This window comes from Cryptomeria japonica, chromosome 11 (genome assembly GCF_030272615.1).
Source record: "Cryptomeria japonica chromosome 11, Sugi_1.0, whole genome shotgun sequence".
Lineage (NCBI taxonomy): Eukaryota > Viridiplantae > Streptophyta > Pinopsida > Cupressales > Cupressaceae > Cryptomeria > Cryptomeria japonica.
The window spans coordinates 620767182-620782273 of NC_081415.1; the positions used below are offsets into that span (position 1 = coordinate 620767182).

General features: G+C 35.0%; 1 protein-coding gene across 1 annotated transcript; it reads left to right on the plus strand.

The window, feature by feature from the left end:
* The first annotated feature begins 9331 nt into the window (after positions 1 to 9331).
* LOC131063080 (brassinosteroid-responsive RING protein 1-like) lies at positions 9332 to 9997 on the plus strand. Its single transcript, XM_057996854.2, has one exon. It carries the CDS (start codon positions 9346 to 9348, stop codon positions 9853 to 9855), a length of 510 nt encoding a protein of 169 aa, XP_057852837.2. The 5' UTR covers positions 9332 to 9345; the 3' UTR covers positions 9856 to 9997.
* Positions 9998 to 15092: the final 5095 nt, after the last annotated feature.

A 15092-nucleotide genomic window follows, 5' to 3' on the forward strand; every position in this document is an offset into this window, starting at 1 on the left:
AGTATCGCTTCTGATCCATAAACAAGAGAGAAAGGTATGGCACCTGTTGGTGTGCGGATACTGGTACAGTAGGCCCATAGAGAAGGGTTTAATTGAATATGCCAATCTTTGCCAACATTGTTCACTGTCTTTTTGAGGATTTTCATAATAGTTTTGTTTGATGCTTCTGCTTGCCCATTTCCCTGTGGATAGTAGGGTGTGGAGAATCTGTGTTGGATCTTGAATTTCTCACATAGCTCTTGTGCATCCTGATTCTTGAATGGTCACCCATTATCAGTGATAACATTCATTTGTATTCCATAGCGATAGATGATGTAATTCAAGATAAATGCAACAATTTGTTTTCCTATGATATTTGTGAGAGGTACTACCTCAATATATTTTGTGAAATATTCTGTAGCTACAAGGATGAATTTGTGACCATTAGATGAAGAAGGATTTATCTTTCCTACTGGATCAAGACCCCATTGGTAGAAAGGCCAAGATGTTGCTAAATCATGAAGTTCTTGTGCTGGTGCATGAATTAAATTCCCATGGATCTGGCATTGTTTGCATGTTCTAGCTATTTGAAAAATAATCTTGTTCCATAGTCGGCCAATAATAGCCCAAGCATATGAGTTTTTTCGAAAGGGTAAGACTACTTGAATGAGTGCCACAAATGTCATTATGGACTTCATGTAAGGCCTTCTCAGATTCTTCTTGTTCGAGATATCTTAAAAGAGTACCATCTAGACCGCGTTTAAATAGGGTATCCACAACAACAGTAAAATGGGAGGATTGGCGAATAAAGTTTCTCTTTTGATGTTTTGATAAGTCAGGAGGTAAGGTGTTATATTTCAAGTATGTGCCATGGATCTGACATTGTTTTCATGTTCTAGCTATTTGAAAAATAATCTCGTTCCATAGTCGGCCAATAGTAGCCCAAGCATATGAGTTTTTTTGAAAGGGTAAGACCACTTGAATGAGTGACACAAATGTCATTATGGACTTCATGTAAGGCCTTCTCAGATTCTTCTTGTTTGAGACATCTTAAAAGAGTACCATCTAGACCTTGTTTAAATAGGGTATCCACGACAACAGTAAAATAGGAGGATTGGCGAATAAAGTTTCTCTTTTGATTTTTTGATAAGTCAGGAGGTAAGGTGTTATCTTTCAAGTATGTGCCATGGATCTGACATTGTTTGCATGTTCTAGCTATCTGAAAAATAATCTCGTTCCATAGTTGGCCAATAATAGCCCAAGCATATGAGTTTTTTTGAAAGGGTAAGACCACTTGAATGAGTGACACAAATGTCATTATGGACTTCATGTAAGGCCTTCTCAGATTCTTCTTGTTCGAGACATCTTAAAAGAGTACCATCTAGACCTCGTTTAAATAGGGTATCCATGACAACAGTAAAATGGGAGGATTGGCGAATAAAGTTTCTCTTTTGATTTTTTGATAAGTCAGGAGGTAAGGTGTTATCTTTCAGGTATGTGTAAGTTTGGCCATAGCGTGAGGAATGATGCCCACAAGGTGACATATAGTTTGGGAATTAGGAAAATTATGAGCAAGGTAAAACAACTCTTCCACCAAGAATTTATAACGTTGTTGATTTTCCTGTGTCTGAAGGAGAGAAGCAAGTATAGCCATGGCATCTGCTGCTTTGTTGTCATTTCTTGGAATCTGCTGAAAAGTTATTTCTACAAAGTATTTCTTGATATCATCAACCATCTTTTTATAAGACATCAATTTTTTGTCCTTTGTTTGATAATTGTCATTAATTTGATTGATGATGAGCTGAGAGTCTCCAAAGACTTGAAGTTGTGTAATGCTCCATTCTATAGCCATTTTGATACCTGTAACGAAAGCTTCATATTCTGTGCTGTTGTTGGTGCATGGAAATCTTAATTTGTATGCGTTTGGAATTGTATGACCTTGTGGTGTGATGAATAGAATACCTACTCTTGATCCGTGTTGTGTTCCATTATTGATGCTTGCTTTTGGAATGATATTTGGGTGATGTATTGTAAGATATGGATCGAACCCTGGAATGTCTGTATATGACCAGCTAAAATTGACTTGCCATCTTTTAAAGGGTTCCAAATATTTTTGCCTTGTTAGTTCTGATAGAGAAGTTGTTGGATATAGATCAGTTGTGCCAATGATAACTGCCTCTATTGGTTTGACCAGGATGGATGACCTCTTTTGATAGTATTCAGGTAAGGTGTCAAATCTCCCATCCTCCAGTGCCTCGAGGAGGTTTTCACCATTAGATGCATCCTTTATTTTTACTTTTTCTTGGTCCAATGTTGCCAATAAATGGTTTTCAACATTATACCTGATATTGTTTTCTTTATTTTACTTTTTGTGACTATGAGATTTAACACCCACTTGACTTAAAGATACATAAGCAGAATCTCTGGTGAAAGTTGTTGCAGGTTTTATTTCATCAAGCTATACAAATATGGTGTGGTCATTAGGTAAGGTATCAATGGCAGGATGTCGTTCATTTTCCCAGTCCATAGGTTTACGAGGGATTAAGGATAAAGGATCCTCATGTTGAATTATGTCAAAGATATTAGGTGTCATGATAGCGATGTCAGAGCTTTCAATATGTATTTCCATGTCTAGAACGGTACTCTCATTAGAATGACCTCGCATAAGAAGCTCCTGATCATCCTCGGTTAAGTCCAAGTCAACCAAATGTGATTTTGATTCAAGTGGGCTAGTTCCTAACGTTTGTCCTGCATACGCGTGAACTACATCAATATCTACATCTGCTTCTTCCCTTTCAATTTCAAGTTGCTCTTGTTTGTTTTTCCATGATAGAAAATATTCTCCATTCCCTCAATCTCTTAGCTGCATTTGTTTTCCCATGTTTGACAAAATTGATGCAAATGATTGTTCCTTGGATTGTGTGCTTGAATATGCTACCTCTTTGTTATGTGAAACTATGACCTCTTGAGTTGATTTCAGATTACTACAACACTGCAATGGATTTGAGTCTGCTGATATTGTGATTTCCTAGCCATTGTATGGAAATTTTAAGCACTGATGACATGTTGATGTAATAGCTTGTATGTCCTGTATCCAGGGTCTTCTGAAGAGTATGTTGTATGGTAAGTCTAAGTCAAAAACTTGGCATGTTGTGTCTTTTTGTAAAGGTCTCATGCTGATGGGTAACACCACAATTCCTTTGGAGGAATGTTCTTTTTCACCATATGCTTTGAATGTGATCTTTTTCAGGGGATCAACTGCATCTTCTGAATAACCTAGAGCACGGACAAGACTCAAAGAGAAAATGTTTAAGCTAGCTCCTCCATCTATTAGGACACGTTTAACTTGTACCTTATGGATGATGACTTCGATATGCAAGGGAGCATTATGGGGATGTTGCAAGGAATTAATGCCTGGATATGAAGGAGATGAGATTTGAATAGGATCCTATGAAATAGATTTGATGGCCATAATGGATATCCCTTGGGGAATTTCATCTTTGGATATATTCTTTGGTGAGGATGCTATGGAAGGTGTTTGCAAGCTTTCAAGAGGTGTAGGAATAGATGCCTTTGGAGACTCAATTTTCTTATGGAGGGATGAGCCATTGCTAGACATAGGTGCATGATTTTGATTTCTCTCAGCCAAATCCTTTAGGGATATCTTTAAGAGTTGCATAAAAGAACCACCTTTCTTTGGAGATGTATTTGAATCCTTGTGAGATTTTGACATAGTTGGATTTTGATTTTGGACTTGTTTGATTTCTCTGATATGTTGGTTTGTCATGTTTTCTTCTTGTGTTTTGATTTGGTATGTCATGTTGATATGATTTTTAGCTATTGCAAATGTTTCCGTTTCCATTTCAGGGGTCTGATTGTCCAAAAGTTGTTTTGATAAGTGATCAATTGTCAATGTAAATGTGATAAAGTGATTTGACATGAAAAGATGATTCAAGTGTTTAAAAGTTTGCAAGTTTTTCGATCTTTGGTTTAGGAGTGCAATGATGATGATTTGATAAAAAACCAAGTCCAGTAGGAACGATATATCCTATGATGTGGGACAAGATTATTCTGACCAAATGTTTCAGTTTCGTGATAGAGGATGATAGATCCTAATGAGAAACTATGTTTTGGGTGATCAGTTTATCAAATAGGGTGATAATGCACTTTGAGATGTTTAGATCTTGAACTTGTTGAGGGTGAGCACTTGAAAATCTTGAGGTGTTTATGTTCTAAAGTCTGATTTTGATAGATGATAACGTGACCAAGTGAACCAAGAAGACAATCTAAGTACAGAGTGACAGATAACCGATGTTTATGATCACTGCAAATTGATCAAGCAAAAATGACAGATCTGAAAAAGGCATGCAATACACAGCTCTAGAATGCCAAATACAGATATTCGTACGATACACTATACAGCCCCAAATGACAAAAAGATACAAGACCATACGACAAACTAGGATTTTCATATGAAAAAGCACAGGCTCGTACGACAATTCCTTCTGAGCCATACGACTAAAGATTAATCTCATACAACAAATGACCAGTCAGTACGACAAATGTTTCTGAACCATACGACAAGATAAATGCCTCGTACGAAAGAGAACAGAACAGAGGTAAATGTGTTTGTTTGGTCGAATTTTGATCAATCAATTTTGATGTTTTGCTTATGTTTTCCAGTTTTAGATGTCTGATTTTTCAATTTAGAGATGAATACACATAAAACATGCGATATGATAAGTGACCTCAAGCATGTTAAACCCTAAGGAAGTTGGCTAAGAGAGAAAAACTTTGTTTGCAAACTTAGGTACACACGCAATAGCTAATCACAATATGGTCGTTGAGTCTCATGCAATGGATTCTCAATGTCGTATTATCCAACTCCAAACGCTAATGAGGGCATGATATGGCAAGTGTCTTGGGAGAGTTACTATCTCTCTTGCACAAATATTATCACCCTTTCGGAGGTGAATCAGGTAGCTTCTAATTTAACTAGAACTAGTAAGGGATCCGTTTGATGCGTTAGGGTATAATACTCAATTAAGAGGTCTCTCAGCCTTGAAAACCAAGGTTTTCTATACCTGAAGGTACGGAGGAGAGCTATTCTCGAACACTACCGTTGAATTAATTTTCATCAAATCACATTTATTTAATAGTGGGTTGGATTACTTGGCGTTAGCCATTACCACTTAGGTCGTTCCCCTCTCACTGACCTTAATGGCTAAGAGTTATTAGCTCCTCGGGAGGGCAGGCCCGCTAAAGAAATGCACTAATGAAAGAAAAGGATGAGTCTAGCTTTCTGATCACCTAAGAAAGGTGAGAGCATATTCGCCTATCATCAAAACACGTAAAACATGATTGTTCATTTCCATTAGCAAAATCAAGTGTGCCTAGAAATATTTAAGAAAATACACAAAGTTTTGTTGAATTCTTTTAGGCAACCTGCAAAATAGATGCATTAGTAGTCATGATGTCTTTTTATGCAATGAGTCTTTGACAAGCGTAATCTTTGACAATCATCTTGCAAAAACCAGTTAGGCTGCCAAAAATCTCACAAACAGACCAGGGTTAGCATTAGTATATATCGAATAAAATCATGAAAACCCTAAAATGCAGTCTATTTTAAAACCGCAAAAGCAGAAAGTCGTACGACATGATTTACCAGCTCGTACAACAAAACTTTAGATCTCGTGAGAATGAAGAAACAGGCTCATACTACATAGAAATGAGCTAATACGAGTAAGAAATAATTTTCGCCCCAACTCACAAATTAGTTCGTACGAGCTAGTAAATGAGCTCGTACGAGTTTCTGAACTAGACCTGAGCAGAGATGAATGTTGATGAAGCTTGAGAGGCCAAAAATGATAATTTCGGCCCCATGGTGGGTCCCAAAATGTTGTTCCTGTGAAGTGTGATACCTGTAGCTACAACACAAAACACTCAATAGATCATTACAAGCATGGTTAGCAAATTTTAAACAAAAGAAGATAAAACCATGGCAAAGTGATCTATCGCCTCCTAATAAATGCGAGTGTAGATTTTCTCTCAGATCTTGATAAGAAAATTCCAATGACTTGACTACACCTAGATGGAGGCTTTAAGATGATAATGATGCATTTAAGCTAGAAAAGAGAATGATTAAGCTACATGATTCAACAATTATGCTAGAAAATAAGCTAGATCTAAGAATGCAATTGCCTACAATAACAATGCTCAAATGATATGCTAAGAGATATTATACCTATAGTAACAATGCATAAGATGCAAATGAGATGGGATCATTATTGCTCCAGAATGGGGTCTATTTATAGGATTTCCAAGGCTAATGGGTGAGGTGGTAGGAATCAACGGTCAAGATTGAGTCTGAAGATATCAATGGTGAAATTGGAGGAGGCTAGAAAAGAGGTTGGATGAAAGGGAACATTTGTCATCTCTATGGTGACAAGTGTCAAGAATCTTCCAAGAGAGGTTGGATGAAAGGGAACATTTGTCATCTCTATCATGAAAAGTGTCAAGAGGCTTCCAAGAATGCCATGTGTCTCAAGGGGAGAGTATCCACACCATATGAGGTTAGTATGTGCAAGCTAAGGTAGCTTTAATCAAACCCAGGGTTAGATGGAATGGGTTAGGTTTAGAAGTGGTTAGGTGGTTATAAGTTAGGAGGCATGTAGGTTATTTGAATTTAAAAATTCAAATAATAGGAAAAGACTAATTAATTCTCAACAACTCATAAATTGATTTGATTTAATTAATTAGGGGATTAGAAGAAATTATTTTAAATGGGGAGGAATTAATTAATTTGAATTAATTAATCAAAGGGGACTATTGAAATGAACCTATTAAATAAATCCTTAGATTTATTAATAAGTAGATGAAAAGGGAGAATTTAATCAAATTCCTGATGAATTCAATTAAAATGGGGAGGGGGATTAATTAAGTAATTGCTTATTCAATTAATTATCTTCAGACCATTTTTAGGTGTATACAACTAGTACATTTAGAAAGGTTCTTTATGATGTGTCATAACATGAGTCATAAGTAGGTCAATATTGCTAATATACTTTGTAATTTTCCTCTTAATAAAGTTCTTAAACATCATAATATCTCCTACACTGTATCTTTATCTTAAGTTCTATTACACGTCTTTCATGACAAGATATATTCTTTCACAATTATATTTATACATGTAAATGCAAAAATTCAAAAGAAATAATTGATAACATAATGACCAATGCATAAAGTGGAGTGTCCCATTTCATTAGGACATATAAAATAATATATAATTAAATAATACAAATATTGGGATTAGAATAGTGTATTGATAGACCTAATCCAAACAATTAGATTCCTTATGTGTAATTATGTAATTGTAGGAGGAATATTTATTGTTCTAAATGGTAAAACTATTTGTTGAAATGAAACATAATTTTGATATCTAGCCAAATTCTAATGTGTATGATCAATTATATGACAAATTTGTGAAGTAATCATGGAATAAAAAGTAGGCTTGTGTCTAAGAGGTGATGTCAAATAGCATAAAAGATCTAGGATGAGAAAGTTCATAAACCATATGGATAGGAGATGAAGAGGGTGAACGAGTATCAAAAGATAGATCATAAGAAGAGTCAACTAAGTTGATGTTGTTAATGAGAATACTATGTCAAGAAAAATGAGTAATAAAAACATGTGTAAAATACATAAATGAATGATAGAATATACAAGATGAGCCAATCCATCAAGTAAATCTATACAAATCTATTGGAGTTGAAATCCCTAAAGAATAAGATGCTATCATCTAATTACTTATTTTAGAAAGATAAAATGACTTAATGTGTAACGATGTGCTAGAAGAACCACTAAAATAATGTAATAATCTGTCACTAGGAGCAATAGTATCATCATGTAATGGAAAGGATGGTAATCAAATATCAATAAGATTTACATGGGAAGAAAATGAACTAGTATTGTAATGAAATCTATCATCATTAATAACGAATTGAGAGGATAACTTATTATAATCCATACCATTTATGGTTGTAACAATAGAGGTTAGAGCTAACTTATCTATATCTATTAGTTACATCATCATCTTCATCCAAAGCATGTAAAGGAAAGGTTCCAAAGTTAAACTATCATAGAAGGAAAGATCAACATGAAAGTAAATAACATCAAACAATGATATGTATGAATCACTATGAAAAATTAAAGGTATGACAACTCAAAAAATAATAATTAAAAACCAACGTGTATTACCTAAAGACATATGTTACAATGATATATGTAAGGATAAGCATAGAATATAGTATTACAACATGATACATGATAGGATCATCCATATGTAGCTAGTGATCTAACATTATGTAAATGTAATTAAACTTATATCCGTCAAAGTCCACAAATGTATAAGCATTGTGGCATATGTCCTAGTTAGGCTTCCAAAGAATATATGTATTCTAAGGGTTGTATACCTTATAAGGTACCTTAGGGAAGATGGGATATAAGAGGTAACATATAAAGACAATCATTGAAGGTACATGCTATATTATAATGAAATAAAAGACAATAATCACCATCAAAATACAAATAAGACTTTGTAACAAAGATCAAATATGATTTGAGATTTAAAATAAAAAAAATGAAAATGGGAAGGTAAGAATTAGAGAGATCTTACATTAAAGTCAAAATCCTTAAAAAATAGATTAAAAAATAATAAATATACTTAAAATGATTCAAATACTAATCATTAAATAAATATATTACAATAAAAAATATATCATATTTTACAACTATTAAGATTGCTAGCAAGAGTCTGCCATGCTCTTAAAATAATGTAAAGTTGGTGTAATATTTTTATAATCATTTTACAAGAGTATTCTAAATATGCCTAATCTTAGATTATAGATGATTATAATTTTTTTTAGTGTTTAATTTTTAAAATTTATGTTAAATTTTTAATTAATTCATTAATGATTAATTAAAAAGAAACACTGGCCCACATTAAAAAAATCAAATATTAAAGTTCTTTCAAGTCAACCAACACACACTAACGTATATTAATTTCAAATAAAATAGTTCACGTGTTAACGTACTCCGAAAGGACTTCACGAAAGAAGAATTTTCCGACCGAGTTTTAATCGACATCTTCCATTAAAAAGACACTTCCGACAGTGACATTTATCAACTAGGGATTGCAACTTGAACGTCTCTGGTAGAATGCCCCCACATCGTCCATTTTTTTGAATCATTCACCGTAAATTGCCGGCAGGCAGCCAATCCTAACTTTCGGAGTATTTTTTTTTATTGCTTTGTCTGACATGATCGTCTGCGTTGGATTCCACTCAACCAAGTTTGGGAATTCTCTATATGCCTACACCATTTTCCTCCCTTTCCCCATTACTATGCTCTTGCTTTCTGGATCGCAACTCATTATTTCGAGCTCATAAAATGATGCCAATTCTTGTTTTTCCGGCTGTCTCAAGATTCTTCAAGTTGGGATTCGCCTTAGATTATATCTATTTTGCGATTTGTGGTCTTTTTTCTTTGCTTGGCCTGCACAATATCCACACCTTTGAAACCACTTTTCCGGCTTCTTCTGCCTCTGCTCGCAGGATCAAAGAAACTTTGTCTGTTTTGGCATTCAGAGATTTAACGGCGGCAGAGTTAGACGATTCATGCGCTGTTTGCTTGGGCTCCTTCGAGGAAGACGATGAAGTTCGAAAGCTTTGCAATTGCCGTCATATATTTCACAGAGATTGCCTTGACAAATGGACGGATTACTATAAGGAAACGTGCCCTCTCTGCAGATCAGATCTTCTTCCCAAAAGTGAAATAGAAGATGATACACAAGCAGACAACGATGAGTCATGCTCCTGATTTCTTCCTCATTTACTTTGTAACAGAAAATCTTATAGCCCTAATAGTAGGCAGGGATTTTCCTTTTGAATTCAACTGTGTATTTTTATATCGACATTATGATCGAAAAATCATCACGAAGAAATCCGAAATGTTATATTTATCGATACAAGGTGCCTATTTTCTGCAATCTGAAAGTTTTAGATAATAGAAAATAATTTCAAGGCTTTAACTGATAAATGAACGGTATAATCTTGAAAAGCAATAAACTTTCTCTACTTTCCCCTTCTGTAAGTGCATGCGAAATGGCAAATCCTTTTATTTGGTTGAAGAATGGAATTTAATACAGAGAATATAATAAAATCAGATCTGATTAAAATAGAGAGAGTATTTCCTCTACAGATGTGAATAATTGCTTCCCAGATAGCCCCACTGAAGAAACCGTCTGCTCTGTTTATTGAAGGGAAAGCACTCTGAAAAATAATTCAGCCGTTAAGTGACAGCTCTACCTCGTGCAAAGAGTCGAAAAACAGGGGTTAAAATGGAACTATCCCCATATTTGTTTTTGTCTTCCTGTTTTAGGATACGCTCTCATTTTTTATATTTTTACTCCGTTTGCTTGTTTGTGTATGTAAGTTAATATGGAGGGGTGGTATAGTTGGTTAAGGGTTATGGAGGAGTAGTGTAGTTGGTTAAAGATTCTGGGTTTATTTTATGAACATGAATTTTCTTTCTTGGCTTTATCTAGTGTGTGGCTGGTTGGGATTCGATTTTGAGATATTTAAAAGGAGTTCTCCCTATCAAAAAGCTAAGCTTTCATTTGTTGCAATGCCTTGCTAATTCCTCTCCTTGTCTTTTTGTTGATCAAGAGCAATCAGTAGGGCAGCCCAACAACCCATAGCTTAGCCCATGACACGGTCAATCCCCACTTAAACCTCTCGGGACAAAAAATCGGGGCCCAACCACCCATTGATTGTATAATTCTAGGGGATAGAATTCATCTTGGACGTTATATGAAAAGAAAATGAGAATCGATCTTTGGAACTACATGAAATGAACCAAGATCCTTAAACACCACATGTCTATGTGTGCATGCACATGTGTGCATGTAATACACACACACACACACACACACACATGGTGTTTAAGGATCTTGGGTTCGTTTCATGTAGGTCCCAAGATTGATATATACACATACATACATACATACAACATTATTGAGGTGTCTATTTAATTTTATACTATTACACTTAAATAACAAATAAACAAATTAAATAGATTATTCGATAATGATATTTCTAATGTAATTTGTATATATTTGTTAAATATATGTATGCTAGAAACATTCATAGCATAGATAGATGGTTTATTTTAAAAAAGAAATGGAATAAACTATTTATAAGTTAGTAAATATTTTTTACTTGGAAAATACACCATTAAAATAAAAAAACTTATATACTAGAGGAAAAAATTAATAAAAATAAAATGAAAATAAACATTTCTTGACAATATTGCTTTGAATGAATAAAAGCAACTACCTGGGGTGTATGAGGGTGCACACCCAACCCAAAAACTAAAGCCAAAACATGCAAAACACTAGCAGACAACTAGAACATAATCACTACAGAGAGAGCCAGTAAACAAACCAGACAACCAACCACCCACCACAGACACAAATGAATGACATATTGAGTGGGGGAATTATCATCTTTTCATTCATGACATAACACTTTAACTTTATCAGTAAAGGATAGTTTTTGTTTGAATCTTGAGGACATAGACATAGAATCTGAAGTAGCCTTAACAATGAAGGTGAGGGGATTCAACATTGTAGAAGGAGACTCTAGACGTCTCTTCCTCTTCCTCTTCCTTTTTTCAATCTCCTCTTGGATGTTATGCAGAGAGGCAGGATTCTTCATCGCCAATTTAGTTGCTCAAAGTAGTCATCTCCTCAACTTTCCTCTACAAGGCTTCATGGTTTTCCTTGAGCTTGACCATGTCTTTCCTCTCATCCCACAGACTGATCTTTGCAATGATTTCTGAAAATTTCTTCTCCATGGTCTCCTATTATTTCTAGTTTCCTTGTCATGTCGTTGGCTATCTTCCATAGCCTAACTGTCATCATGAGCATCTCCCTTCGCCACCACTTCCAACCCGTTGATCTTCTTAGCTACAATTAGTTGAGAAAGGAGCCAATGAATGACTACATCTTGTCTGTTGATAGCGTTAGTTAATCCATTAACTTTATCGACCAGAGCAGGGGAGTCTAGCTTGAGGGTAGAAACACCATGGACTGAGGAAGGGGAACCTAAAGTGGGGATGAAGGGGATTTCTTCATAAAACCAACCAAAGAGCAATCTGAACCTACAGATAAGGAAGAATCAAAACCCTTGGATTCCTCTTCGTCCTTAGAGTACACTAAATCAATTTCCTTAGAAGGGGGAGTAGGGAGATATTTCTATTTGGCCACACAAAGAGGGTTGAATGAGGTAGGGATTTGTTTATTCTTAGATGAGGAGGCCAAAATTGGGGTCAATCTTAGTAACAAGGGTTCCAAAAAGCTCCATCACTAGATTAGAATTAGAAATAGAGCCAGAGGAGATCAAAGGGGTCCCACTAGATGAGTTCAAAGCCAAATAAAACTTATAAAGCCTCAAAATTAAACCTTGGTGAAGAGGGAGAGTATTCTTGGCTTTAGTTGAAACAACCGACTGAGATAAAGAGCAGCAAACCCAAAACAAGAAATTTATTTAAACACCATACTTGAGACGGTTCAAAATGGGGAAGAGTTGGGTGTGAAAGCATTGAAAACTCTCGTCTAGCATGAAATATGTCATGAGCATAAGCATCACATCTTTCCAAATCCTAGGAAGATCTTGTAAATTGTTATTGTAGACACCTAAAAATGGTCAACGCTTGCAGAATCATACTTTAACATTTGCGCATTGCCTCATTTTAGGTTTTTGCGTTGCAAAAAACATTTCTCCTATGTCACGCACTTGGTTTTTATCATTTGCGAGCATTGAGTCATTCTTCTACATTCTTCATTCGTCTCGCTCTCAAATTTGGTCTTGTCGACAACACTATCTAGTCATGATTTTGATCAATTTTATCCTATCACATCAATCTGCGTACTCATTTGTCATTATTTTGGACATCGTCAATCCTAATTAGGGTTTTGTCCTCTGATCAATCTTATCATCTGGCGATCCATTTGTCATCGATCGTTGTTATGTTCGATCTTGTCATTTTGCGATCAATTTGTCATTGATCATTGTCATTTTCAATCTTGTCGTCTTGCAATCTATTTTGTCATCGATTCTTGTCCTCTTGTTAATCCTGTCATTTTGCGATCAATTTGTCATCGATCGTTGTCTATCTCAATTGTGTCAATTTGGATCAATTAGTCATTGTTCCTCATCAATTGGCGCATTTATCAGTCAAATCATTTATCAGCATTGGTCCTTTGTCAGTCAGAATCATGATCATAATCGAATCGATATCAATTATCTTTCATCAAGACCTAATTGTCGTTCTTGCATTGTTAATTCATCTTTTAGGGTTTCATGATTTAATCATTTAACCTTGTTTGTCATTTCTCTCTTTAGGATTAATAAATTAATTATTTATGCTAAGTCTTCTCATCACAATTAAATGTTCATTTAATTGGCTAATAATTCCTCTCTTTGTGAATTAATTAATAAATGAAAAATTATTAATTAATTCACTTAATTTCCTAATTTTCATCAATTTTCTATTTTCCTATTTTCTAATTCCTAATTTCAATTTCCTCCTATTTTTCTCCTAACTTCATGGGAATGACATAGAAATTTGTCATAATTTGTCATAATTGACAATCAATCAATTCTTGACATAGAAATTTGTCATAAATTGTCATGAATTATCAATCAATCAAATTTTGCATAGAAAGTGCATAATTTGTCATAAATTGTCATAATTGACATTTTTGATTTGCAATTTCTATTTGAATTGAATCATGCTAATTTAATCTTTTTCTCCAATTTCTCTATAAATTGGATGAAATTCTTCAATCTAATCCTTAATCAGATTATCGAATTTCTAATCACTTTGTCAAATCACGCTTCGAGTATTCTTGAGCAATCATCTTATTTACTTGCTTTCATATCATGATCATGCACTAGTAGGTGAGATCCACAACAAAACTATTTGGAGAGAAGGACAATGGAGCCGCATGAAGGAAGCATTTAGATCTACATTTGGTTTGCATAATCTTTATTTTTGAATGTTTCAATTTTCATGTCTCTATTGAGTGTGTTTAGGATAGATCATTACATTTAAGCTTTCGTGATTGGGCTAGATTAGTTTTTATATTGTTTGTGATGATTTCCAATTTCCTAGCTAAATTTAGTACCAGTTAGCAAAGTAACTGGGGGCATCAGAATCTGTACAGATTTTAGGGATCTCAAGAAAGCATGCCCTAAAGATGATTTTCCATTGCCAAATATCGATATCATAGTGGACATGACTGCTGGATATGAGATGCTTTCATTGATGGATGGTTTCTCCGGCTATAACCAAATTCACATTTCTCTTGAAGATCAACATAAGACAACATTCACCTATGCTTGGGGTACCTTCTGTTGGAATGTGATGCCCTTCGGTCTTAAAAATGCAGGCACAACATATCAAAGAGCAATGACGACAATTTTTCATGATTTCATGCATACTTTGATGGAGGACTATGTTGATGACTTATTATGTAAATCTGTCACAAGAGATAGTCATCTAGCCATCCTGGGCCCAATCTTTCACCGAATGGAGACATACAAGCTTAGACTCAATCCAAAGAAGTGTGTCTTTGGTGTCACAGCTGGCAAGTTACTAGGGTACATTTTTTCTCACAAAGGCATTGAGGTCGACCCTGCCAAGGTTAAAGCAATAATGGATATGCCTCCTCCTTCTAATCTCTATCAATTACGCAGTCTGCAAGGAAAGCTCCAGTCAATCCACCACTTCATAGCTCAGTTGGCCGACAAATGTCACCCATTCCAGCATCTACTGCATAAAGGTGTCGCTTTTAAATGGACTGAGCAATGTCAATCAACCTTTCAAGCTCTTAAAGAATATTTGCTGTCGCCACCTATCCTAATGCCTCCTATAGAAGGCAAGCCATTTTTATTGTATATTTCTGTAACTGAAACGGCATTAGGAGTTCTCTTGGCCCAACAAGACGAGAACGACAAAGAGCAAGCTATTTATTATATCAGCCGAACACT

Excerpts from the sequence above, each read along its gene's own strand:
- LOC131063080 (XM_057996854.2), top strand. The coding sequence starts at position 9,346 with ATGCCTACACCATTTTCCTCCCTTTCCCCATTACTATGCTCTTGCTTT.